Below are 27,876 nucleotides of genomic sequence, written 5' to 3'. Positions count from 1 at the left end.
CTGCTGTCGTGGAACAGGTTCCTCTTCAGGCCAAGTGCATGCAGAGTATTGAATCTTTCAGACTAAAGCACATCTGTCTCTGCGTTCTCCCTTCCTTATGCTTCCTTCAAGTGTCTTTCAAGATTCTACACATTCTATCATTTTTTTCTGGCACTGACATAGCCACCCTTGATTTTTGTGATTGATTAAATGTCCTTGTTCCTTGTGTTCTTCCTTCATTTCCTGCAGAAACATAAAGAGCGAGACCGTCACAAACCCAAACACAAAAAGTCTCTGGAGCTCTCGCCTTCCCTTGTTCCAGCCTTGATGGTTACGTCAGAGAAGGTGAGGCCACACATCCATTTCTTTCCTATTTTTTATTGTGATGTATTTAAGAGAGAAGGCATGTCCTTGACGACTCAGAGTTTAACACTGAATTGCTCAGCTGTCTGTATCAGGCTCACTCGTAAATATCATTGGATTAAAGCGAAAGGCTGAATAAATTTCAATTTATATATGTAATAAGAAGATTAACTAAATTAAAGAATTAAAGTCTTTTTTCATGAAGATCAAATCTTGATATCATTTATAATCTATATTGCATTGATTTAGGTGGCAGCAGCTTTTATCCGAAGTGACTGGGTTTACACTATGATTTTCATTACTGCCACAGACCGCAGACCTGATATTACTGTCACAGACCAAAATTGAACATCATAAAAGATTTCTTTGGTCATGACTTTCAAAAAATATATAATTATTGCCTCTTTATTGCCCAATTTTCTGCACACGCCCAGATTGCACTGATTGATGACGTTGGCAAAACTTGCTAATTTTGTTGAATCTTAGGTTTATTGTTTATCACAGAGCATCTTTACATTATTGTACAATCTTTTATAGAGAGCCAAGATTTAATGGGGGTCGCCTTATACAGTATAACAAGTAAGACAAAGTCTAAAACCAGTTTGAGCAGAGTTTATTCCATGCACAGAGCAATTGAGGGTTCAAGACCAAACTGTGACTCTCTGGCAGTCCTAGGATTTAAAATCCCAACTTTAACAACAGAAAACATTTGTTTACTGATGCATATCCTGATTTTTTTTTTTTTGGGTCCCTGGACCAGAAGTGGCAGAACGTACAAGTCCTGTGTGATGTTTTATAAATAGCATAATTTACTTGAAGACATGATGCACGGTATGCATCACAGTATTTATTTTTGCAGGCAGATTGCCATCAAAACCAGTAATGTGACATTAAACAAATAAACTGTAAATGCTTTATTGATATTTTTGACAACATAACATGTACAGAAAAAATTTGCAAAGAAAATTTAACAGGTGGCACTAAAATTGTGACGTCCAATCAGCTACTTGTTATTGGGACCAGTAGTGCACTATGGTGTCTGATGGTGTCAGCAATTCTTGTTACTGACAATAACAAGAATACTCTCAGAAAAACATGATGTACCGAGATGTAATTATCTCATGATATCAGTATTGCAGTATTGTCCAGCCATAGGTTGAATTTTCATTCATAGACCTGCTGGCTACTGAATGTGGCAACTGGTTGTAATTACACAGTTTGCTAGCTTGATGCCAAACTTGGCTAGGTGCTTAAAGTCAGATCACCACCGCTGGTGAGCTTAGCTAGCTACACTCTCTGAAATAAAGGCACCAAACTGTACTTTTCCTTATAGCTGAGGTGGTACCATCAAGGGAACACCTACTGTACCTTTAATATGTATCTGTTACCTGAGAAGGTGTGTATGGTGTAACTTTAATTTGTTTTTAGAGTAGAGCTTTATAAGTACATCAGTGCTCATTAAGGTCCTGTTATATACATTATATGCATAAATTATTTTTAAAGGCACATTATATTCACGTTTTATGGTGATGGATACATACTAAAAGGTACAAAGGTGTACCAGTGCCTAGGCATAGTACAGTTTGATACCTTTGTATTATGAATGTATTATGTAGTGTGATTACAACAAGCAGTTTATGCTAAGCACTATATCAAGCTGTGATTGGTTAACCTAAGCTCCGCCCCTAACACAGAGACGCTTAAAAAAAATGTTGTGGTGTGGTAATATTGAGGATGCCTACTCAGTATAAAGAAGCTTATGTGTTCAGTAGGAGCTCTTTACCAAATAGGTTACATTGTTGTATTAGTATTAGTACATTTTCCGTTTGTTTGTTTTTTTATATTTTGTGTTTCTTTTCTCAGAGCTACAGCAGCAGCAGTGGAGGGAGCGTCTCCTCCATCTCCTCTTCCCAAAAGCGAATGGATGACGGTGGCGCACGTTTCACCAACGCCAACTTCCAGGAAGTGCCATCTCACTCCAGTGCGAGCTCCAAAGATGGAGGCTCTTCTGAGAGAGAAAGCAAGAGCGCTGAGGGGAAGAGCAAGAAATCGAGCAGCCACTCGAGCTCCAGCTCCAGCTCAGGGTCACGGGGTCGCAAGTCGAACCCGAGCAAATCGCACGGCCCTGTCGTTACCATCGCTACATCATCCACCGTCCCGTCCTCGACAAGCCCCTTTCAGCAAGGTGAGGCTTGGTTTGGGCTTTATTATACACAGTTAAGAAAGCAACACTGATAAAATGTGAATCTTGACCTTGCCTTGTTACTTCAGTAGCAGTGAGAATTGTCTGTGTGTTTACAGACCATTCACAATCGCATTTTACTGAATGTGATATTTGTATGTGAGTTCAAATCCCAGCCCTGGCAAGCTGCCACTGCCTGGCCCTTGAGCAAGGCCCTTAACCCTCAACTGCTCAGTTGTGTAAATGAAATAAATGTAAGTCGATCTGAATAAGGGCATCTGCCAAATGCCATAAATGTAAATGTATACAGTGCAAAATTAACTCTGCTGAAGTTGTTAATGGTAGCTAGCAAACTCAGCACGCAACATGAGTGAAAACAGCCATGAGAAATGTCGTTCCTGGCTGAAACCTCCTCATTTGTTCTGCGTCATACAAATTAACAATACAGTCATACAAAAACTTAAGTGAGTAACTTCAGAAATATTAGTGGAGCATATATATATATATATATATATATATATATATATATATATATATATATATATATATATATATATATATATATATATATATATACACACACATAAATACACACACCGATCAGCCTTAACATTAAAACCACTTACAAGTCAAGTGAATAAGTGAATAATATTATCTCGTTACAATGGCATCTGTCAAGGTGTGGGATATATTAGGCAGCAAGTGTACAGTCAGTTCTTGAAGGTGATGTGTTCGAAGCAGGAAAAATGGAAAAGCATAAGGATCTGAGCGACTTTGACAAGGGCCAAATTGTGATGGCTAGACAAGCATCTCCAAGCATCTCTAAAACATCAGGTCTTGCGGGGGTGTTCCCAGTATGCAGTGGTTAGTACCTACCAAATGTGGCCCAAGGAAGAGCAGCTGGTGAACCGGCGACAGGGTCATTGCGAAGGCTACCCCATCTGATCCGATCCCACAGAAGAGCTACTGTAGCACAAATTGCTGAAAAAGTTAATGCTGGCTATGATAGAAAGACCACACAGTGCATTGCAGCTTGCTGCATAGCCGCAGACCAGTCAGTGTGCCCATGCTTCTGTGGGATGTGCTGGACAAACAAGTCAGATCCATGGAGGCCGCATTGAACAAGATGTTGGAAATATTCCAATTCTGGTCCATGCTGTCATGATTCCATCACTGATTCCAACAATCGTGTTCTACCACAGTATTCTATTGGAGTCAAATCTGGTGACTAGGAAGGCCATTTCATTGTCATGTTCATGAAACCAGTTTGAGGTGACTTTTGCTTTGTGACATGGTGCATTATCATGCTGGGAGGAGCCATTAGAAGATCAGTAAATTGTGGCACTGAAGGGATGCACTCAAATACTCAGATAGGCTGTGGTAATCAAGTGAGTGATTGATTTGTATTTAATGGCCCCAAAGTGTACCAAAAACATTCCTCACAGCATTACACTACCTCCACCAGCTTGGACTGTTGACACAAGGCAGTCGGGTCCATGGGTTCATGCTGTTGGTGCCAAATTCCGACCCTATCATCTGTGTACCTCAGCAGAAATCAAAACTCATCAGACCAGGCTACATTTTTCCAGTCTTCAGCTGTCCAGTTTTAGTGAGCCTGTGTCCACTGCAGCCTCAGCTTTCTGTTCTTGCTGACAGAAGTGGAACCCGACGTGGTCTTCTCCTGTCGTAGCCATCCACCATATTGTGCATTCTTAGATGCTTTTCTGCTCACCACAGTTGAATCAGTCTGGCCATTCTCCATTGACCTCTCCCATGAACAAGACTTTTCATTCCACAGAACTACAACTCACCGGATATTTTTTTTCTTTATTGGACCATTCTGAGTAAACTCTTGGGACTGTTGTGTGTGAAAATCCCAGGAGATGAGCAGTTATAGAAATACTCAGACCAGCCTGTCTGGCACCAACAGTCATGCCACAGTCAAAATCACTGAGATCACACTCTTTCCCCATTCAGATGGTTGATGTGAACATTACCCGAAGCTGCTGGTCCATATCTGCATGATTGGCTGATTAGATAATTGGACGAATGAGTAGGTTTTCAGGTGTTCCTAATAAAGTGCTCAGTGAGTGTATATACATTAGGTTCTCAGAGGTTGTATTGGTGCTGTATATTTTTATTGTATTGGTGCTGTATATCTGTGTTCAGACCAGATTTAAATGAAGTTAGACGGTCTGACACACATCATGTTGGAGCTTTTGGGAAGCTTCACAATGGTAAATAAGTTAGCCGATGTGTTTTACAAGCCAGGATTCAAAATGATCATAATTATAATGTGATATGAATGCACTATAACAGTAATATAACAGATTTCCCTATTTATTATATATCACCAAATGTATGTATTGTCACACTCCTATGTTAATGCTGATCCACCAAACCCATAACTTTAGCCTGTCTTTCATTCTTCTCTCATAATTATTTTGAACTGAGACATGATTGCATCAAGCAGCAGTCTTCTGTTCCCTCATTCTTTCTAAAGGAAACGCAGAAACAGTGAGTCATGAGGATGGCGTGTGTGCCAGACGGTTGACTGAGTGTGTTATGACATGGCTGGATGAAGGCCAAGGTAGTGAATGGTGTGTGTGTGTGTGTGTGTGTGTGTGATAAGACTGTCGTCTGGCTGGCTGCTGCTACTGTAATCTGGTGTGAGGCTGAGAGCATGCGCGTGTGTGAGGTGTGTGCATGGCAGAATGGAAACTTGGACAGAGCATCTGAAAAAATTTTATTCGCTGGCTCACCTACGAAAAATAAAATCATGGGAACCTGAAAATTGTTTTCATGGTTTTATGTTTTTTTTTTTTTGACATGTGCATACCAAATCAAATTACTCACACATTGCCTCACTTGTTCTCAGGTCTTATGTTGGCCGGTGGGAGCAGTAAGACGTCCTCCAGCAGCTCGGTGGTTCAGCCCAGCTCCGACTTCATCAGCTTCACTGATTCGAACCTGAGAGGCGGAGACACGTACACTCAGTCCTCATTCAGTCGCCTCGTTAAGGGCGGGGCCGAGGGTGGACCTTCTGATGGAATGGTGGCCCTAAACACCTTTAGCTCTCTTGTGCCCCTCCCCCAAAGCTCAGGCTCCGCCTCCAACTCCTCCAAGCATTACGAAAACTCGCACTCTGGCGGCGGGGAGCAATTGTCAGCTGGGTATAAACGACCCCAGCCTTCCTCTTCATCCTCCTCTTCCTCAGCAGCTTCGTCTTCATCCACTGGAGAGGAAGGAGTGAAGAAGAAGAAGAGAGGGAACTGGAGGAACCGCTACGGGCCCTGCTTTACCACCACTCAGGAGAGCAAAACTCCAGAGGGAACGGAGATTAGCGGCACAGCTTTGCCTTCTTCATCCTCGCTATCACCTTCCTCTTCCTCCATTGTGGGTAGAAATAGCGGTGTTAACATTAGCAGCAGTAATGTGACGGTGGGAGGAGCCGGAACGAGTAGCCTGTCCAATCAGAAATCTCCTTCTCTGCTCAGGAACGGGAGTTTACAGAGTCTCACCGTGAGCTCTCCACCTGCAGCGACAGGTAGGCCTGAAATATATCCATGACTTATATGTGCGTAAATTACATATTTTACGTACGTAAATTACAATATAACGACGTTGCATTAAAAGTGACATGTTTAACTGTACAAGTTTTAAGAGAGCAGTGTGCTAATAAGATTGAATATTAATTATATCTATGTTTACAAGGATGTAAACCCATTATATTCAAATGTTTAAGATCCCATATTCTACTATTACTTACTTGACTCACATAACATTGCTGACTTTGGCCCGCACCACATTACACTGTGCCGCTACTATGACGATTACAGTGCGAACAGACGAATCAGGTTTTCACTGTAATTTGCAATGCAAACACGCGGTCTAAAAATCCGATTTTAAAGAGATCAATCAGATTTGCACTTCTGTGTGAACACAGCCTTAGTCATTCAGCAAAAGAACAGAACAGACTGCCATGTTCCTGCAGATATTTATCGAAAGCTGTTCCATTTAGTTTGTGCTGTGTTTGATTCGGGTACTGATGGAGGCCATTAGGACTAAAGTGGATGGAGCCGCTGGTTGGTCTGTGAGAGAGAGAGAGAGAGAGAGAGAGAGAGCACGGCTGCTCAATCTCCATAGAGATGCCAGAGTGCCCCAGAACAGGCAATTAGTTCAGCTCTGATTTGCTCCTTGTTATTTTTTGGCCCTTTCAGCTAGAGATTGGCGAGTACACTTCAGCCAAGTTCACTTAGCTGCTTAACTCGGTCATTAGAAATGGCCCGACCACTCAGCACTTGTGTATGATTGAGTGTGTCTGTATGCACATGTTTCTGCATGCTCATCTCTGCATGTACATGTTTTGCTGTGCATGGTTGCGTGTCACTATATGTACATACATCTGTGTTCCTGCAAGTGTCTGCACATCTGTGTGTGTGTCTCTGTGCATGCATCTCTGTACATGCATGCGTGTCTCTGTGATTGCATATATATATATATGTGTGTGTGTGTGTGTGTGTGTGTGTGTGTGTGTGTGTATGTATGTATATATGTATGTATATTATACATGCTTTGTGTGTCCCTGAGTGTGTATGCTTGTTGCCACCTTCTTCTCTTTACACGTGTTGGAAATATGCTGGCTCTCGCCCTGTCCATCTTGGCCACACACTCACTCACACACTTAAGAAAGCCCCCCCCTTTGCGCACACACACGTGCACACACACACACACACACACACACACACACACACACACACGCTGTTGCTTGGCAACTGGTCTCCACACCATGTATTCTCAGATGTGAATGTGCAAGTCTAAGCGCTGAGAGTCTTCCCTCCTCTATTTTTTTCTTCAGGGGCCGCCCTCATCTTCCCTCCCTTTCTTTGTCTTTCTTTCTCTCTCTCTCTCTCTCTCTCTCTCTCCGCTCCCTCCCTCTCTCTGCTCCCCCATCCTACCCCCTCATCAGCCCTTCACCTGTTGCTGCCCTCTGGCTGGACTGTAAATATTTAGCCAGCGCTAATGCAGCACTGCTCCTCATCTGTCTCGGCCTCCCAACCCGGCACATGACGGTTTTATCAGGCAGAACAACGGGGGCCGTTATTAAAGGCAAACATTCATTCGCTGGGGTTTGAGGTTGAAGACTTTACGGGGTGCCGTTTGGAGTGAAGGAGGGGCGCAGGGGGATTTTTGCTTATAAAACAGTGTGTGATATAAGGAGTTTGATGGCTGCTGCGTTCATTACCTTCCTTTTTCCATGCGTGTGCACAGTTCAGAACTCCAGCTCCAGCACCCGGGGATGAAGCGGCATACAAACATACTAGACTCCAACGCACACATTAGCTTTTGTAATTGCGCTCCTGTACTGCAGTTCACTGCTTTACATGGCATTGCCTCTGGCACACAGTCAGCCCGAATAGAAGGCGGGTAGAGGTCCAAATACAAGGCAGGACGTAGCATGCTCTTTGCTAGGCATGCACCAGTAATCAGTTATGATATATGACAGTATTAACTTGCACAATGCTGAGGATCAAGCTGATTTGGCAGGTTTTGTGGTCCTTTGTGCTGTGAGCAAGTCATTCAGAAGGCATCCCATTTTATAGTTGTCTCCTGGACAAAGCAATGAGGTTGTTTATTGGGTACGAGATTTAAAAAGTTTCAGAGTTTGGAAACCATGGAGGTGTGGAACTGTCATCCTACCCCCTCATCAGCCCTATATATGTGTATATATATATTCATGAGCTCATTCTATACATTGTTTCAATATGGTTTTTAAATTTATTTTAAAAAGTGTGCAGTCATTTAACAAGGAAAAACTTAACTTATCAACTTCAGGTTGTTAATCACACCACCACCTTGTTGATTATTTTTCTATAACTCTCTGTTGTGTTTTATTCTTTATGTAGTGATACCGTACGGAAGGTGTAGGCATAGCATTATTTAGGTACAATAATACCCATGTCTGTGGAAATACCTCACAGAAGCCTTATTTGAACAGGATTAGATTGACATCTAGCAGGTGCTACTCGATGATTTTATTTCTGTCTAGACTGGCGGTGATGGTGTTTTTGACTTTCGTCCCGTGAGGAAATTACAGGTGAAAATCTGTTTAAAAAAAAAAAAAAAAAAAGCTGTTTTTTGACCCTGTCTGAATCCGGATAGATATGTCAGTTCGTTTGCTACCTCTTACTTTGGGAGAAAAAAAATGTATTGTCGTCTGCTGCCCACTTTATTTAAATGCCTGTGTTAAAATGTGAATTACAAAATCAGAAAAGCAGCATCCCACAGGCTTATGTTTATGTTCACATATGTGACAAAATCATGCAACATTTAGTTTTCTAGAAATAAATGAATGAGCAGTTGTATCGCTGTCAGTTCCTTTATGATATAACAATAGAGGCTGAGGAATGTATGATCACACAACGTCCAGGTTTGTAGGAAAACAGCGCCATGAAAACTCGCGAGTGCCGTGTTCATTTAATTGGCATGCAGACCTGTCGGAGGAGACGTGTAGAAATGTTTTCACTGACATCACCCAGAGACACTTCCTGCCCAGATAGGGCTGAAGATTGTAAATCCAGCGTGCTTGTGTGTATGTGTGTGTTTGTGTGTGTGTGTGTGTGTGGACTGAAAGCAAGTTGTGAGGAACCTTATCAGGCTCTGGCCCTCATCATTAACCTCTCTCTGAACCTGCATGGATTTTCTGCACTGGGGGCATGGAAGCCTGACTTAACAAAGCCAGTTAATCTAATTTGAAATTTTCTTTCTCTTTTCTGATTTGATAAAAGGCTTTTGTGAGAGATCTAAAGTCATGATTGATTGGTTGGTTCGATCCCAAGCAGATAGCGCGAGTCGTGTCCTTGCTTACTTTTGGCAATGCATGTCTTGTAAGCTGTAATGGAAGTGTCCTTTGGCTGACCTTTGTCGAAATGTTAGTTTTTTCAGATTGAGATTGATTTAATCAATAATCGTCTGGGTTTTTGGTATTCTTGATATATATATATTTTTTTTTATAAAGCTTAGAGCGTGATGAAAGGCTGATTGAGATCCCAGTGTAACTTGGGTTAACTGAATTTGATTTTGTGCTCTTGTAGCTATGGCTTTTGCCCTTATGTTGCTTTATAGATGATAATGCTGTACATTTTTATTTCCGAGTAAACTATATACTGTGATTTTCAACACAAACACAATGTCACTACTTCTGTGCTCCATTCAGGACAAGTTGTTTATGTACAAGCAGCATTTGCACTCCTTATTATTGCTGCGTTCAAGTGCTACTGCAGTTTCTACATGAAGGACTCTCTTTTGCACTATTCTTGACTTTGGTAGCAAAATCTTCTCACGGCATCCATGCGTCAAAAACGGCTCAGTGAGTTGCCACAGTTTCTACATTTATCGATACGACAGAACACATGGACATTCGCTTAGCCATCAACTTTCGTAGTGTTTTACCAACACATCTGAGGACTGAATATATATTGTATTTCCATCCAGTTTCCACTGTTACTGTTCTTTAACTTTGTCATAATATATTTAGAAAAACGTACCAGCCAGCTAAATTGTTAGACTCTCTCTCATTATCTAGCTTACACTCGTCTGCTGTATTCCGTGATGTGTATTGGTGATGTTTAACCTCCCCACGTGAAAAACGCAGCTTCATGACTGCGCAATAAGACTTTCATATTCAAGAAGCAGCCTAACGCTAGCTGTAGGTTTTTGTTGTTGTTGTTGTTCTGTATGGTTATTTGTTTTGCGTTTTTTTTTTTTTTTTTATTCCATTTTGTTTTGTTTGTTTGTTGGAGTGTCGTTCAATGAGAAAGCAATCACGTGATAAAGTTTAAAAAATTGTAGTGTACAAGACTGATTTGTGATTTCATTTGTAATAAAATGTCAACAGGACATTATGAAATAAATGGAAATATTAATACTTTGTGAAATAAATTATATAATTGAATTACATTATGAAGAATTTTACTGTTCAAATTTTCACATTTTTGTTAGTGAGTAATTGTTAAAAAAAAATAAGCTGATTAATAGTCTGGAAATAAATGTAGTAAGCTATTACTACATATAACATATAACCTCATTACTAAATAAAATAGTAGTTTAGTAATACATTGTAAATAAATGAATAAATATTGAAGTATAAATAAACCGGTAAATTGTGAAACTTTTTTTTTTTTTTTTTTTGGGTTATAATTGCATTTTTCAGGTAACTGATTTCATGAATAGATTGTAGATTGTAGTAAACTTTTCTCAAAAGAGTATGATGATGCCATAAACCATGGTAAATTAGCAGTCATGCGGCTATGGTATGCCATTGCAATTTTGAGGCCGGGGAGAGTTTATATTTTATATCGAATGGATTTTGCCGCTCGGCGCCGTAAACACATTCACGTGCTCGCTCTCTGCCTAACAATGCGCCCTTGTTCCTGTAGTGAATGTTCACTGCCCGCAAGCCATTCATTCTTTTGTGGGCCGTGGGGCCCCTCTCACTGCGGCAGGGGTCAGCCTCGGCCATCCTCGGGAATCGTTCCAGATTTGAAGGTTGGAGGGGGTTGGGTAGAGAGAGAGAGAGAAAGAGAGAGAGAAAGAGAGAGAGTATCAATAATACAACACCAACAACAAACAAACAGTGATGGGCTGCGCATAAATGTAAATAACCCCCACTGTCCCTGTGCCTGAAAAGCTCACAGTGAGTCATCAGATTCTGAGCCGTGGTTTCTGGGTCAATGACAGACACCCAGTTTGTGTGTGTGTGTGTGTGTTTGTGTGTGTGGGTGGGTAGGATGGGGGCGTGGGTGGTTCTGGACAGGCTGCAGATCTGCTTTGTGTCCTGTGTATCTGCTGTAATGAGAGGCCCAGGATAGACTGACCGCTCAAAGTTCAACAGAGGGACAAAGTGTGAGATGTGATAGGATAGAGCCGTGCTGTTACACCCTGAAGGAGTTTGCATGCTCAGCTGTGTTCCTGGATTTTCCTTCTGCCGGCACACCTGGTCCAGGTAGTTAGTGAGCACTTTATGAGCTGGATCAGGTGTGTTGGGAGGAAAACACCAGGCGAGATCCCAGGACCCACAGCATAGTAACCGTGTCCGAGTGGGAATAGTGATGTATGTATGTTATGAGAAATGTATATGTATATTTATGAAATACTTACATTACTGTAGCAGACTGTGGTAGCTACGTTAGGAGCTCCTACAATAGGAGGTAGGATAACCTACCATTAGGATGTGAACGCCGACTCAGCCACTCGCGTGCTGTATATGCACAGGTTAATGATTCGTTATACCGCGAATGTTTGCAATATTGCATTTTGATTTTACAGCTTATCCATTTTGTGACGTTATGAAAACATTACAGTAGATAAACTAACTTTGATTCAGTTCTCTGTGGCATTGTATTTTTTTTGTAAAAGATTACACTGAGGTCACCCTAATTTAGCTACGTACAAAATGAGACATTGAATTAAATATACCACGAGCACCATTTGCTATAAAACACAGCTCACACTATAAAAGTACACAAACCACAAACCAAAAATGAAAGCTTTTGCTTAAATTGTGTTTAGCTGTTTTTTTTTCCTATGGCAATTTCCTGGACTGTGAGTAAGATAATGGTTTTGTTACTCTACCTTCTTGGTTAAACTTAGTGGTCAGTCATAGCTGAAAAATTTGACTGAAACATAGCACTACATACAGGACTGTGCACTTGTGCAGGTTAACAGGTGACAAATTGTTGGCTTCCTGTTGGTTTTATTTTCAGTGATATCTACCAGAGTGAGCTAATTACCCTCTCTGATGCAAAAGAATGAAATGGATAATAAGTTTGAAGCGCTTTTTGTATGCGTGTGTTACAGTGACGTACCCCAGCAGCAGCGATGTAGCAGGCCCTTTGCCCAGCGCCGTGCTGGGAGGTAGTCTCGCCGTCTCCAGCTCAGAGATTCCAGGCGCTTCGATGCCAAACCTCACGTCTCTGCCCACTCCTGCGTCCTTCACCAGCACCTCCTCCACACACGTGAGTATCGACAAGTTAAACATTGTATAACTAATTACTGCTACATGCCTAGTGCCTATTAAAGAAATAAGAATCCGTATTACTCATCAAAGCAGGCATTTAATAAAACGTCTACTGATTTAAGGAGTAGTGGTGATAATGCTAATTGTTCTGGACTTTTATCTGTCTTCCACCTTGACCACACGAGCTTACTCAATTAGGTAAAATTACACCTATCACCTTAGTGTCGTGCCAGAAGTTATAATAATTTTCCAGAGATAAGAGCCTTTTTAAACTCTACAGATGCTAATTATCTTGTGCAAAAAAAACACAGAGCTTTATTAAATTTAATTATTAAGCAGTTTCATGTATTTAAGCAGCATCCTATAAAAATATAATCCCTTAATTCAGTTATAAATGTCACAGAAATAGGACAAAATGGATTGATGATAGGTGTGTGCTACACAACTCTACAAAAATAACCACAACGAGAAAGAAAATCTGACAAAACGAATATGAGAAATCTTGACTAACCCCCGATTGTGCTTGAGCCCTCAGGAAAAACTTAACAGCAGTCCTTCTCTGTCTTTGTTTTCACTCAACATGTGTTTAATTGTGAGGCACGCTGTAGAGGTTAAAGCCTGCTGAAGCTCACTGAACAGCACCGCTGCTCAAAACATTGTCTTGTTTTTTTTTTTTTTTTAAACCAAACCTGTGGAAAGTGAGCAAACATTTTCTCTTATACGGCGGCAATGCATGATATTAATATAATCACTGTCCAGTACTGACTTTCACACATTATGTTGATTAGGCGTAGTATAGGCTCAGTGCTTCTCAGAAGTCGTGCCATGTGAATAAAAATCCTGAACTGCACAATAAATGAAGATTAGGGCTCCATTTTGGGATAAAATGACATTTCTTTGTTTGGGTACTCAGTGTGTTGCTGTTTTATGCATCAATGTTTTATGCAAAATTCATTTGGCAAAATCACATTGCTTCCTGATTCCATACCATGCATTTAGGAAAACAAATTTTACAATAAAAATGAAACAAAGTTCAAAAAAAAAAAAAAAAAAAAGCACTCTCCTCAAGTCAAAGGCTTAATGTGCTGCCGTTGGGCAACAAATTACAGCAGTAGAAAGTTTCCTAAATTTTGTGTTGTTGAATTTGTTTTTTTTTTGTATTGTGATAATGCTGTATTGTCAGTTTTCCCCATTTTTGTCTTGTCAAATTTTGTTTTCTGATTTGTTTCATGTTGTGGTAATTTTGTAGTCTTACACATTTCTCAGCCACTCTTAAAAAAAAAAAAGCCTTGCCACGAGTGTACCGATATGTTTTTATATATAAAAATAGATGTTTGCACACTATGAATACACAACTCTCCTCTATCTTCAGAGGCTTGGCTTTATATTTTTATCGCACTCTCTGTCTCCTAAATGGGTGTGAACTGAACAAAAAGAGGGATGTTCAGTGGTTAAAGAAGTGCAGGTTCAACCTTCGACCCGCTTGTGAACACCATCAACCACCCAGAAATGAAAATGGAGCTGAAAATGTTAAGGCATTGAGCGCAGCACTGTGACGTGATGGGAGCTGACAGACCGAACAGAGAACGAGGGATAGTGTTCACACTCTGCTTCACTTCCTCTGTCTCTGTGCCTCTCTGAAAGAAGCACACCGGATAGCACTCTCTTTGTCAGGAGAACGGTAGAAAAATGTGTGTGAGAGACGATGGGAAATCCTGACAACATGGCTGACGTGGGAAAATAAACAAAAAGCTTCCCTTTGGTTTTTAGTGTTGTTTCTAGCGTTTAAAGGAGGATGTTGGTGGATTCCTGAGGTCGTGGATGGATGTAAATGTGGAGAGGAGTGAAAATAAAAACCCCACTCTGAGCGGATATTAGGGATTTGCATTTTGGTTTTTAGCAGAGAACATGAGCTAGCATTAAAATTCCCTATAAATTAGACGTAAGCGATATGACAAAAATATCTTCTCTAAGGCGTTTATGCGATGTTACATTCCACAAGATGGCTTACAAACTGCCAGCAATACAGTAGTGTCCTATTTGCATTTATTTAATGCCTACAACAATGCATTTTTTAAATTTAATTTGAAACTATTTATAAAAAACATAAATAAATATTTAACACTGACATAGAGGAAAAAAAATCTGCGGAACTTCATATTTAAAAATGAACATTTTTACAATTTAGAAGACCAAGTACAAAATTTTCACATCAGATGCTTCCAGTCAGTTTGTAATTATAAAAAATAAATTAATTCATAAAACGATATCACAGTATCCACAATATGTCAGATAAGTGTATTGTGACATATCACAATATTAATATTATATTTTATATCGTCACATCCCCCAGCCCTACTATGAATGGAGCAGCAGCTTTTTGTGTTTGCACCCTTCACAAAACAATAGCAAGTCTTGGATAACATTTTGGCTATTAAGTGTGTTCCTTATTCTCTCGCTATAGTAAAAGACATGACTCAAGTCTGGCAAATGTCTCCATTTTCGCTTGACACGACATGTATATAAATACAAGCAGTTAAATATAGAAAACTGTAATTTGCTCGGTTCTGTCAGGATTTCCGTGTCACTGCACGTCTCCATGCCATAGTGAGCGAGGACTACAGCTCTGGCCTAGAATAAACTGCTCCACTCATTAACTCTGACCTGATCGGAAACCATGTAATCAATCAGACCGCAGTTCCCGCCCCTTGTTTCACTGGAACTAATTGGACAGCGGATCCTTTCCAAAGAATGCCAATCGGACTGCGGTTCCCATCAAAAATGCCACCGTAATGAATCAGTCCACAGTTCCCGCCCCTAATTTCACTGTAATCAACTGTCTTTAGGCCCCGCCCCTATCATCACTGCAACCAATCTTCTTTGATGAGGTAGCATGAGTTTTAAAAAATGTTCATGCATGACACAAGAGCGTAGAGGTGCGTGTGCGTGTGTGAGAGAGAGAGAGAGAGAGAGAGAGAACGAGAGCACAGGCCAAGCTGTTCTTGACAATTTATGGGTCAGCTTTCACAAATATTTTGAATATCTTCCCTCAGGCAGAGTACTTGTGGCAGGTGGTTAGGTGAAAGGTTAAAGGTCAAGCTCAGTTTAGGTGACAGAGCCCAGAGGGTGGCTTCACACTTAAGTTCACATTTTCAAATGTTTTTGATCTATTAAATATTGTGTACTACATCATGTTAAAGTAAACGTTAAGTTTATTTTACATCATGAAGCGCATAGTTTTGCACTGCAGTATACAATTTTGAAGCATTGTTATGTGCTCACTGGGCAGCATTTTAAGTGAAAAAGGATGCATCTAATTCTGGATAGATTATCTTATGTGAACTGAGAAATTATCTTTTCTAGGGATGTGCACAGAGATTTGAATACCCAGTTCCAGGTGACAGTATTCAGATTCCTAAAATCATAACAGCAACGGTTATGTGTTATGCCCTTCATCTACATGAAGTCAGTACGAACATATACAGGAAAGGCCACACGTGGCACTGTTTTGAAGCAGAAAGCAGCGCTGTAACCGATCACTGTGATTGACAGGGGAGAGAGAGTATGCCATCTTTCCCACCCAGTGAGCATGGTCAGTTTTGCTTCACGGCATTATCAGGATTCGGATCTCTTGACCATAAGGCGAACGCTGCAGTTGGGCTACAAGCTGAAACATTGAGCAGATATTCAGTAAAGCTTTTTACCATGTGTTTAATATTTCTGTTCACTAATTCAAAATATCTGTCATGCATTACCACGTGTGCTGCCACAGACAGGAGCACATTTTAATTGCAGTGGGAAAATGATCCCTGACTGTACCACATTAAAGAGGTTTTTTTTTTCCCCCCTTGCAGCTGTTAACCAAATAGCTGTTCATTAACTCGTTCAGGTATTTCAATATTTAAAATAGGTATTGGGCATCCCTAGTCTTTACCAAGAGATATAATTGTTCTTGAATTTTTTTTGAAAAAAGGACGTTTAGAAGACGTCTTACAGATGGGATGAATTTATTACACTTTTGGCCAAAAACTGCTACAAACTTGTGCAGCTTCTGGATAAATGGAATGGATAATTGGTATTTTAAACTATCCACAATTATGTGTTGAATATTGCTACTATGAGCATACAGCTTTATTTTATGTGTAGACATATTGCATTTTTATTTAAGATTCTTGGAGAAATTGAGCCGTTGTGCCAGAATTTCCAGTGCTGGCAGCTGTCCAGGCGTAACTGAGAGAATCCCTGCGTCATGAAACATTGTGACCTCGACAGAGGTTAACTGTAAAACGAAGACAACCTAGCGAACAAAATAAACATGTAGTCGTGACACAGCAAAGCATTCTTTTTAGCAGATTATGCAACAAATTTGGATTCCACAGAGTTTCATTCATAATCTGCTAGGCTTTTCTCCTCATGTTTGGCTGAAGGCCTGGACAGAGAGGGAACGTCTCTAACAGGAAAAGAATGTTTCACACTCTGCCAGGAATGTGCAGATGAAGTGAAGATGGAAAACACCCTGAAGCTCTCGTAATGTTTGAAAACTGTGCTGTGGACTTTTTTTTTTTTTAACGCAATACTGTGCAGTATTTCTCTCCAAATGCAATGTCGCTGAAAAGAAATGCACTATTTCTGCACATATATTGTGATAGTATTCACAAACCTTGTAGTTAGCGCTGCCATTTTGTCAGGCATTTGCAAACCACCACCACCACCCCCCCTTTCCAAAGCCCTTATTAGGGAAATGGTTTAATTGGATTAAATAATTAGTGTTAGAAGCACATGATGTGTGAGGCTGCTGTCGTCTGGCTTTGCAGGGAATACAGCTGGCATGGTGCTTTATTAACTCCCCCACACGCTCACACAATTTACATTCTGCTTCTTTGACTGCAGCTCTTTGAATAAATTGTAATGTTTTTTTTTTTTTTTCCTCCAGCTGCAGTCAAACTCATTACCGGGAACCTTTAACCTGGCGCCGTCCCATATGTTCGGCAACCGGCTAAATCCCAACTCCGCCATGGCCGCCCTCATCGCCCAGTCCGAGAATTCTCCAGCAGGTGAGGAGACACACACACATACACCATCCAGTGTCAGCGTCAGCTTCTGTTAACCTCCCGCTATCACAAAGGTCGTGTCTCAGATCTCTCCTCCGCGGTCTCCTCGCTCCTCTGTTCCTGTGGAATGTGTGCTCGTCAGAGAAAGAGAGAGAGAATGAGAGAATGAACCTCCCCGGGACAGGCGAGTAGAAAGAGTGAGACGAGTGGAGAGTGCACATACCTGTTAAATGAAGCATGCTAGCGCTCAGACATTTCATTAATCTGGCCAGTGACTGTGGAAATGACACAGTGGGGATATCCCTCACCTCACCAATCCCACAATCCACAGGCCATGCTGAAAATGGGGACCAGCTGAAGGGGGAGAGGGTGGGGATATGGCCTTTGAGGAATAATGGATCAGTCATGGCCTCGTTCTTAAAGGGGGTGGGGGGGTGGTGGGGGTCAGGAGGTCGTTTAGCTAAGAATAGGAGAGGGTGAGGTAAAGAAAAGCACCACTCAGGTTCCGAAAGCCTGATCTGCTAGACTATAGAAATCAATCACTGTGTTTCCATATAGATAGATTTCCTGATCAGACTGTAGTGTTTCCATAAGCAGTATTGATTTGTTGGAGCAGCTAAATGAAGCGCATGACAATGAATAAAGACTAGCCAGGTAGGAGCAAACAGAAAATAGTAAAAACCAATAAATACAGTCAGATGAAAAATGTCTTTTACTGTCACCATACAGTGATGCACTTATCTTCGTCTCAGTGTAAACAATACAGAATGAAAAAGAGCCCAGAAAGCTGTTTCTACGCTCGGGACTTGTCCTGGTTGATATTTACAAGCACCAGTCCTTTTTTTAAATAATAATAATGATAATAATAATAATAATAATTATTATTATTATTATTTTAAAAAAGAACTGGTGTTTTTAAAAAATCTCAACCAGGACAAGTCCCAAGCATGGAACATTATTATTATTATTATTATTATTATTAATATTTTTTATTTAAGAATAATCATTTTACTTATTTCTTCACACATTTTGCCTATTTTACCTTTACTCCCAGAGTCTAAACTAATGACAGCATGTGTATAATAGAAATGTGATTTGTAAATTACATTTGTTGGTCATTTAACAGTAATATAATAGACTGATCTCCTCAGTAGAGATTTCAAGACCATTATTTAAACCTGTTTGCACCAACAAACGCATCACGGTGACATTAATTATAGGCCTAGTAGTTTTTGAATTTTAAGCACTCAGTAATAAATATAAGAACTTTGATCATGGTGGCTTGTGCTTTTCACCACAGTAACAGAATTTTAATAATCACAGTCTCTTTGGATATGCTTCATGGACCCCTCTTTGAGAACCACTGCATTAGAGAGACAAGCACATGAATTGAAAGTTACTCATATATTTGATTTTAAAACCATAAATTTTTTCTGTGTTGAATGACAAATTGCTTGACATGGTGCTTCCACAAAAAGTCTCTAAACAAAAAGAAAAAAAAAAAAAAAAAGGACTCAAGACATCCAGGTTCTATTTATATGCAAATTTTAAATGCCCCTGACGCTATGTACCCTGTTGTCTCCTGGTAAACAGTGTTGCATTGCAATTGTTTGCATATTGGGACCTGATTGGCTTCTATATTAAATGATAATAACACTCGCCTGTCGTATGTTCACCGCTAATTCACAGTTTCCAGTTAGATGTTTGGCTCCCTAACATCGCAAAATACAGTGGCCCCTAGGTGCAAAACACATTAACAACCCGAAAGCCATAAACGAAAGAGCAAATATCAGCATATGACTATCACACAGAAAAAGAGTGGCACTTTTAGAGTCTGTTATTAAGTTACTCCTGAGAAAATGTTTTAATGTCAAGTTACTTATTATAGTGAGGAGTAAACATTTTTCATTTAGGAAGATTTCATTGTTTTTTACACTTATATTAATGCCATACAAATCTGACAGCATAACTAAAATAACATTTGAATGCCCTTTATCTAAAACGCACAAATAAAAGCATCATTAGATACATTAAGGCTCATATTTCCTTTTACTGTAAACATCCCACAGCTCTGTTTTCTGTGGTCCTTCAGACTGACACACACTGTAGCCAATCAGCAGCAAGCGTGTGATGTTCAATAAGGACCTACTGGACCGTTTCAGTTTTACATTTGTTATTACATTTGTTGTTAGATTTTTTTTTTCCCCCGTTCTTTGATTTTCTGTTGCCTTTTTTATTTTTTCTGTTGGCTTTTTTGTTTTTTAATGTGTTTTGCACTTACAGGCCACCACACAAAAGCGCTGCAGTGAAAATTTTAACACTTTATCCACCTGTTCATAAAGTTTCCAGAGACATAATTTAAAATGAGTCATTTTAATCTGAACAGAAAAAACAGGGTTAATGCTAGTCGTGGCCTGACTCTGGTTTTCCGTCTGCACAGACTGTTCAAGGGCTCTTTTCTAATTGTGTTGAAAGGCTCTGACACACAGCATTGAGTAACACGTCCCCTGATTCAGCGCAGTGCTGTTCCCGACCAGAGGAAAGAGGACTCATCCGGAATCAGGACCAGCCCCTTTCCACGAGGAGGACGAAAGGGCGCTCGGCTTCAGTGCTGGAGCCGCTGCTGGCCTGGAAAGTGTTAATACTGAAAAAGGAAGAAGAGACCAGCGGAGGGGGGCTGTGATTGGCTGGCGTTGACTGGAGGGGGATGGGAGATGCACGAGAGAACTGAGGGGGAGGGGTTGCGTCTGACTTCGGCACATGTGTGATTCATTACTTTCACTGGTGAAAATGAAAAGCAGGGTCTGGCATGGGGCCTGCAGGGCAGCAGGGAAAAAAGAGAGAGAGCACAGGGGCGCGACGAAGAGGGGGAGAGTTGGAGAGAGAGAGAGAGAGAAAGAGAGAAAATGGGGGAGGGAGTAATGTAGGCGTCTCGGTGACACTCAGTGCGCAGCCTGAGCTGCCAGAGTCAACACTCGAGCTGAAGATGGATTTGCGTGAGGGAGTTGCGATGGCCGCCGGGCGAGCGAAGGACCTTCTTCTTCCATTCCCTCCTTTCCCAGGCTCCATCTTCTTATCGACTGCACTATGTTTATCTTTCAGATCCGGAGCTGGGGGATGGGGTGCTCGGCTTCTCCAGGAGAGGAACCCCACCGAAGGCGAACCTTTCCCCACGGTAAGCCCTATTTACATTCCAGAGCTGGAGGGGGACTGCAGTCTCTCTCTCTCTCTCTCCCTCTCTCTCTCTCTCCCTCTCTCTCTCTCCCACGCTCTCCTTCACTGCTCAGCTGTTTCCTCTGTCAGCATCCTGCTGCAGACTGCAAGAGCATCTCTTCATGCAGCAAAATATTTTGAGCTGTTTTACGAAACACAGCCTTGACAGTGAAGATTATTCAGATGGATTTATACAGAAGGAAATTATTTAAGCAAGACGTTTTGATATAAATGCAGTTGAATACACACGCTCAGGTAGGTGAACTACATTAGTGGCTTCGTTTTAATTGCTTCTGGTTTGACAGCTTAATGTGGGTTCATTGGAGTAATGTAATTAGATGTGAATCAGGGCTGCACATTACGTTATATGTGTGTGTTAATCATTATATTAATATTGGCCTTATCACAGAATCCTGCAATATGCAAATGCACACTATAATAAACGACAATTTTTTAAATCCTAAAGGTTCCACGTATGATTCATAAATAAAAAAAAGTTAATTATACAAGGCTAATTTTAAATGTGTTCATGGCTTCATAGTTGGTTTTTTTGTATATACTGTAGGAAATGTTGTTAAAAAGCAATACAGTTGTAATACACTGTTTTTTTTCTCATGCTTTAATGTGGATTTTTCATCAAATAAGATTTAAGAAGAATATAGAAGTGCATTAGGGCGCTTCAGTATGACCTAGTAATGGCAATATCGCAATAAATCACAACCTCATACACTTGCGTGAGTATTGTCAGTACTTTTAGAGCAGAGGCGAAGTCCAAGTTTAGTCACACTAACAAGTAGTTAATTGGATGTTACAGTCTGTTTCAACACATTTGACCTTTTTCCTTGTTAAATATTCTTGTAGAAGTGCAATAAAAATAGCACCAAAACAATTCTGTAGTGTATTTTAAATGGAGCATTACTATTTTACTTGTGCTTACTTACCAAGCTTCATGCAGAAAGTCTGGATCGATTATTGTTTACTTCTGAAATGTACGTAAAGTGTGTGAAATGTCAGAAAGTCCCATGTGTCACACAGGCATGATCATCATATTTAGTCCAGTTTAAATGGAAGGAATACATTGGTAGCTGGTCAGCACCAGCACTTGAACTGTGAATATCTCACCATGTTGTTTCCGTGATCCGTGCCGTAGCAGGCTATTATGGCTCGTTGGCACTGCGCCCGCTCTTAGTGGAGATTTATGAGCATGCGGCGTCCGTCTGTTTTTTCTAATTACCCCAGAGATGCATTCACGTGCTCGGGGAAGCCCCTGATGGAGCGGCGCATTCATAACAACAGAGACGACTGTCTGTCCAAACAAGAGTGCGCTGAGATTTACGGCATTAGAGACACAGCCAAAACCACACACACACACACACACACACACACTCTCTCTCTCTCACACACTCACTCTCTCGCTCTCTCTTTCTTCTTTCTCATCTTTTCATTAGCGCTGTGTGGTTTGGTTTGTCTCGAAGGACTGATGCGAGACCTGGAGAGCAGTTCCTATCCTTGATCAGTCAGTCTTCTCAAACTGCGGTCTTTCGAGCTATATTTTACTATATAAATAAACCCCTGTCTAAACTTTTAATGCATTCTGGAGCCTCTTTTATGGAACTCTAACTCTTTGCATGTTAGTATTGACATGATTTGTGTATTAAAGAATACTAGTCTTCTGAGAAATGTCTTCTCATGCTTTCAGCTCTCCATTAAGCGGGCTGCATATACGCTATGACCCGTCAGTGCCTGTGGTGCCAGGATTGGGCACTGACACGCTTCCACCGGCGGCCACCAGCATTGAACAGCTGCTGGAGAGACAGTGGAACGAAGGCCAGCAGTTTCTACTGCAGCAGGGATCACAGGCAGATGGTGAGTTTGAGCACACAGACACACACACACACACACACACACACACTGTATGATATCATCATAAGAATGAATATACTGAAAGTTTATTCTATACTAATATAGATATTATTCAAGAGATAATGTCCCTTGAAATCTGCTACAACATTTTATTTTTTAAAAAGGTTTGTAAATGGGTATGTAAGAATAATATAGAAATAATAGTCTAAGATCTGAAATCGTAGTATAGCATTTCTTCTCACGAAATAGTCTAACTCTTGCACTTAACACTGTAAGCATTACAGTGTTATAAACTGTGTTATGAACTGCAAACTGCAGTACTGTCATGTGACTATCATACCATGTTTCAGAGAATACATGTTGTGTTACATGTTGTGTCAGAGAGATTAAAGAACCTAAACCATCACCGTAAATTTAATTAATTCATTAATATGAGAACAAAATGAACACATTAAACTGGTATATATACAAAAAGATTTCCTATTTTTTAATTAATGAAAGAAAATTAATGAAAAAAATTAATGAAAAACATTTTTTAATGAATAAAATGATAAATAATTGTGACTACATACATACACACACCATGACGCACATTCATGCAAAATGTTTAATGCACAACACTGCGCTGCGGTTATAAAGTTTTTAAACAGTCTGTATTTGTACAATTTAGAGAGGACATAAGAATATGACTCGGCACATCAGCACAGTAACCTACAATTCATAAACATAAGAGTTATCAAAAACCTTAAAGTTGCATTTGAATTTTAATCACCATTCACATGCATTGTAAGCAGATTATAGTGAAATATATGCCCAGTAGAACATCGTTTTGAGATCCAGCCACACAAAATGAGTGACTCTGGTAAGTTCTATGGGAAATAAATAACAAGTGATATGATCTTTAGGATAAATAATTAGTTTGGGGTTTTTGTATTTAATCAGAAAATTCATACCTACATTAAATTTGTGAAAATATGTGATTTGCATTTATTTGGTGCCCCCTTTTCTATATGATATGACGCAAGGGTTATTTGAAAATGTTCGTTTCTGTAGACTTGGAATATGTGACTAAAAGTAGAAAATGAGTTATTGGGCCTCATCCACACACACATATGGATTTTACCCCTGTTTTTCCCGTCCACACGAACAGCGTTTTCAATGATATATTCACTCATGTGAACACGCCACCCCATTTATAGGATGTCATAAATTGTTATGTTAAACACCTGAAGAATAATGTTGAGAGAGCTTTTGAGTGCCACAGCAGAAAAGTGTTCTGTCATTGAGCGATCACAGTTCAAATCCTAATAATACCACAGCCGTCTGTGGCAGGGAGCCAAGGGAACAAAGTTGCCCATGCTTTCAGGAAAACACCAGCCAATCATGGGTGTCTGTGAGCTCATGCATGTGGAAGAGGACAAATAGCGCTTTTCTCCTAGTGTGTTATACTGAGCAGAAGTTCGAAAAGATGCATTTGGTTGGCTTCACATGTCTCGCAGGAAGCATGTGTTAGCCTTCACCCTTCCCTGTTGGTAGCTGTCCTATCATAGGGGAGAGCTGGCTGGTGGGCGGGAATTAGCAGATGACCAAATTGGGGAGAAAATGGGGGAAAATATTAGGAGTTGCAATGAGCAGTAGAGAAGGCTAAATTTAGAAGTACACTAACATGACCAAAAGGTCTAAAATGTGAAATGACAAACACAAGCATTCATATGTATGGGCTGACTGAGGATGAGGTCAACTACGGTTTAATGTTACACTTGGCAACACAACGTGTTCACCCGGGTCTTATCCAAATTCTCAGTTTGCAATACGCCGGAGCGGTGGATTCAGGAGCAGCGTAGTGCATATCATATTCTGGCATCTCTGCACAAGGGTGTAATAATAAAGTTGAAAAAAAAAAGTGAAGTTAAATTGCTGACACGTTGTCAAAAGAGAAATTACAGACCACAAAGTAACACCCTGGTCAGCAGCCATGATAAACGGAGTCCTAACACATTCATAACACATCTCAGTAGACATGCTCAGGTTGGCACTGTGGCATCAGTGTTTTCAAAACCATGCTTTTTTTCCACATCCAATCGAAAGCAGTGAAAAGGGAGTTTTAATTTATTATTTATTGCTCCACCATTGAGGGCTTTTTTCGAAAAGTTTTGCTTTCATGTGGACGGGAGAGTGAAACACAGAGACAAAAATACACTTTGTGAAATATCCGTATACATGTGGACACGACTTAAACATACCACTGTGTATTTCCACACCAAACCCCCTTCCTCCTCTTTCTTCAAATACATAAAAATGATGATAATTCAAGTTGTATTTAAACAGTGAAATACATTCTGACAGCTTTAATACACACACATCTAACTAATGACTTAAAAAGCTAAACTGTCATAGTGTGACTGGATGAATGATCTTGTGTTTAATATGTAGCTAAACTGTGGAAAGTGTTCAACTGAGATGTGAATGTTGCTTATTGAATAGACACTTTTCAATGTTGTAGCTTGGTTCATTTTGACACGTTAATAAAGCTTGATTAAAGCACTGAGAAATTATCGGATGTGGGTTTTCAGTGTGTGCTACAGATTCAGGAAGAAGGAGAATGCCTGTTTCCTCTTTCCAAACTCCAACAAAAAAGCATCATTAATTTGATTACTGATTTCAAGACGAGTCACAATTTTTATCTTTTCAATGCTTTACAGTTCATTTCCTTCACTTAGGAGATGAATTATATGCTCGTACTACGCCTCAGTCTTTATTTCTCCTCTCTTGCCTCTTGAGTTTTTGTTTTTGATCATGTTTTGTGTGTTTCAGACAGCATGATTGACTGCATACATCTGTGTTTGATAAAATATGTATATTTACACTTTAGCAGCATTGAACTGCTTGTCAATCAAACGAGCTGCACGCCCATTAAAAGTCTGTAATTACATCCATCGCAGGACTTTATTGTTATGCAAGTCAGCTTTCGCCAACAGATTAATGAATTAATTACATTTGCCACGGTAATTATAAGCTCTCTTCTTTATTGGGTTTTCTTCCTTAGTTAATTTCTCCGATTACCAAATCCATGAAAATTTTTCCAGTGGCAGAGACGCTTAGCTCAGTTGTTTAATAGGCTGGAAAAAAAAACCAGCTTTTCTTTAACAAATTATTAGCTGGACTAATTAATTAAATAGAATTTGTAGAATTTGTTCCTCATTTCATTTGTTAGAGTTAAATGGGAGCGTGAATGATACTGAAGGCAGTCGCATAATTCTGTGCAGTTGAATTTTGAATAAAAGACTTCCATTTAAAATACTGACCAATTATAAAATGTCATTATTTTTCATTAAATATGATGAAATAGTACAATGTGAAAAACATTAATTAAAAGTTCGTTTATTCATTAATAGCTTGTACCACAGTAATTCGGAGCTCAATTGCATCCCACAACTATGTTCTTTGATATTGTGCAGGAGTATCATGAAGCTTTAAGTGAGCGAACCCGAGTCGCAATACATCTTGCTTTGACCGTTTTGCTTTATGAGGAGCAGCTGTTGGTCATGTATGAGAGGAAACACTCAACAGGGCCTCAACAGGAAGTGCCAGCATGTGTAGAAGGCGCCCTGTGCTGCTCATCTAAAACCAGTTTTGTGGTTCCGGTAATGCGGGTTAACGTTCGGATATAACTGCTCCTAAATCAGAGGAAGGTTTGGCTTCATGCTGCTCTGTGGGGTTCAGCTGTGGGTCTGAAAAGTCCAGTTATTTCTCGAGTTAATTACAAACTGCACATGTTGACCACAGCGCTCTATACTGTTTGTGAATTAGAAAAGGTAAATAAAATCAAATAAAAAATTAAAAAATTAAATCAAATTAAAGTGTAATAAGTAAATAAGTAATAAAACACAGTAGGATATGCTGTTGTAGGAAAATAATCGATGCTACAGTTACCACCCAGAATTTAGATATTTTCTTATATTGTCTTACACTGTGGCAATTTGCCAACAATTACAGTTTTTTTTTTTTTTTTTTTTTTTTTAAATGAATGACGTGTCATCCTTTTTAGCAGTTTATAGTTACATTTAATGATAAGTTGGTAAGTTCTTGTTATTACTTACGGCACAGCAGCTATAAGCATAAGTTCCCTCTCTTGAAGTTAATAAGAAAAAGTTAAAAGGTTTAACGAACAAAAAAAAAAAGAGTTCTGACTAATCAGATTTGAGAGCTCAGCAGCTCTGTGTCATAAAAATGTATAAATTACATAACACAAAACAACAAAATATATGCATAAAATATGCAAATTTGTTTCAGTGCTGTTACATACCAAAAAAATGATCTCGCTTTAGCTTCTTGACTGGCTTTTTTCTTTAATTCTTAAGACTAATATAAAGTCAAATGATAAAAGCTTATTGACGACTAACTCTTAATGTCTAATGCCTATATATATGTATATACTATACTGTGCAAAAGTCTTAGGCACATGCAAAGAAATGCTGTAGAGCAACGATCCTTCGCTTAAAAAAAAAAAATAGTAGTCTCAGGTACAATGTGTGCAGTTTTATAAGGAAATAGCTGTAAGTGTTACTGAGCATCTTGCAGAACCAGCCACAGTTCTTCTGGAGACTTTGACTGTCACACTCGCTTCTTATTTCTGCAGCGAAACTCAGCAGCCTTCATTCTGTTTTTTGTCTGAAAAATGACTCTTATGTAATATTCTGCTTTCTTTACTGACATACAGACATTTTTCTGTAACATTTAATTTTGTGCTGGTAAAATAATGTTTGGAAATCTAAAACGTTTTTGTACTGACTCGATAATGTAGAAGTCATAAAATAAAAATCTATAACAAAGTTTGTACTAAAAAAATAAGGTGCGTAAGACTTTTGCACAGTGCTGTGTGTTAGCATTGTGGAAGTGTGTTTAAGAACTTTTAAAAACCTGTAGGTGGAGAAAGCTGATATTTCCGTTAATTTAATATCAATTTAAAGTCCTTAAATACCTGATTAAGAACTTTCGTTCAGAACATTGTTGTTTCTCTAGAAATGTTGGTTAACGTCTCTGTAATTCTGCATGTTTTAATACTGACAGATGGACAGTTAATCATGTTAAGTGCCATGGCTCTCAGTTTCTTTCTTTCTGCATGTGTGTGACAGGTAGCCTTGCGGGAGAAAAATGTTTTGTTTAGCCAGCTACAGCTGTTGCTCTCCTCGCTCTCTTTCTTCACA

At 39.8% G+C, this 27,876-nt stretch overlaps 1 protein-coding gene across 4 annotated transcripts in view; it reads left to right on the top strand.

Annotated features, from left to right (window-relative positions):
- The window catches only part of mllt10 (MLLT10 histone lysine methyltransferase DOT1L cofactor), a 69,940-nt gene that overhangs the window by 32,267 nt on the left and 9,797 nt on the right, over positions 1-27,876 (top strand). For all 4 annotated transcript variants that reach the window (XM_026937945.3, XM_053227816.1, XM_053227815.1 and 1 more), the window contains 7 exons: positions 229-324; positions 2,206-2,527; positions 5,403-6,071; positions 12,383-12,540; positions 17,476-17,596; positions 20,696-20,768; positions 22,506-22,672. In XM_026937945.3, the coding sequence (XP_026793746.3) occupies positions 229-324; positions 2,206-2,527; positions 5,403-6,071; positions 12,383-12,540; positions 17,476-17,596; positions 20,696-20,768; positions 22,506-22,672 (1,606 nt within the window). The remainder of the gene's footprint in view (positions 1-228; positions 325-2,205; positions 2,528-5,402; positions 6,072-12,382; positions 12,541-17,475; positions 17,597-20,695; positions 20,769-22,505; positions 22,673-27,876) is intronic.

The sequence above is a fragment of the Pangasianodon hypophthalmus genome, chromosome 22, assembly GCF_027358585.1.
Source record: "Pangasianodon hypophthalmus isolate fPanHyp1 chromosome 22, fPanHyp1.pri, whole genome shotgun sequence".
Lineage (NCBI taxonomy): Eukaryota > Metazoa > Chordata > Actinopteri > Siluriformes > Pangasiidae > Pangasianodon > Pangasianodon hypophthalmus.
Note: the sequence above shows the minus strand (reverse complement) of the source record. Positions and strands in the feature narration are given on the sequence as shown.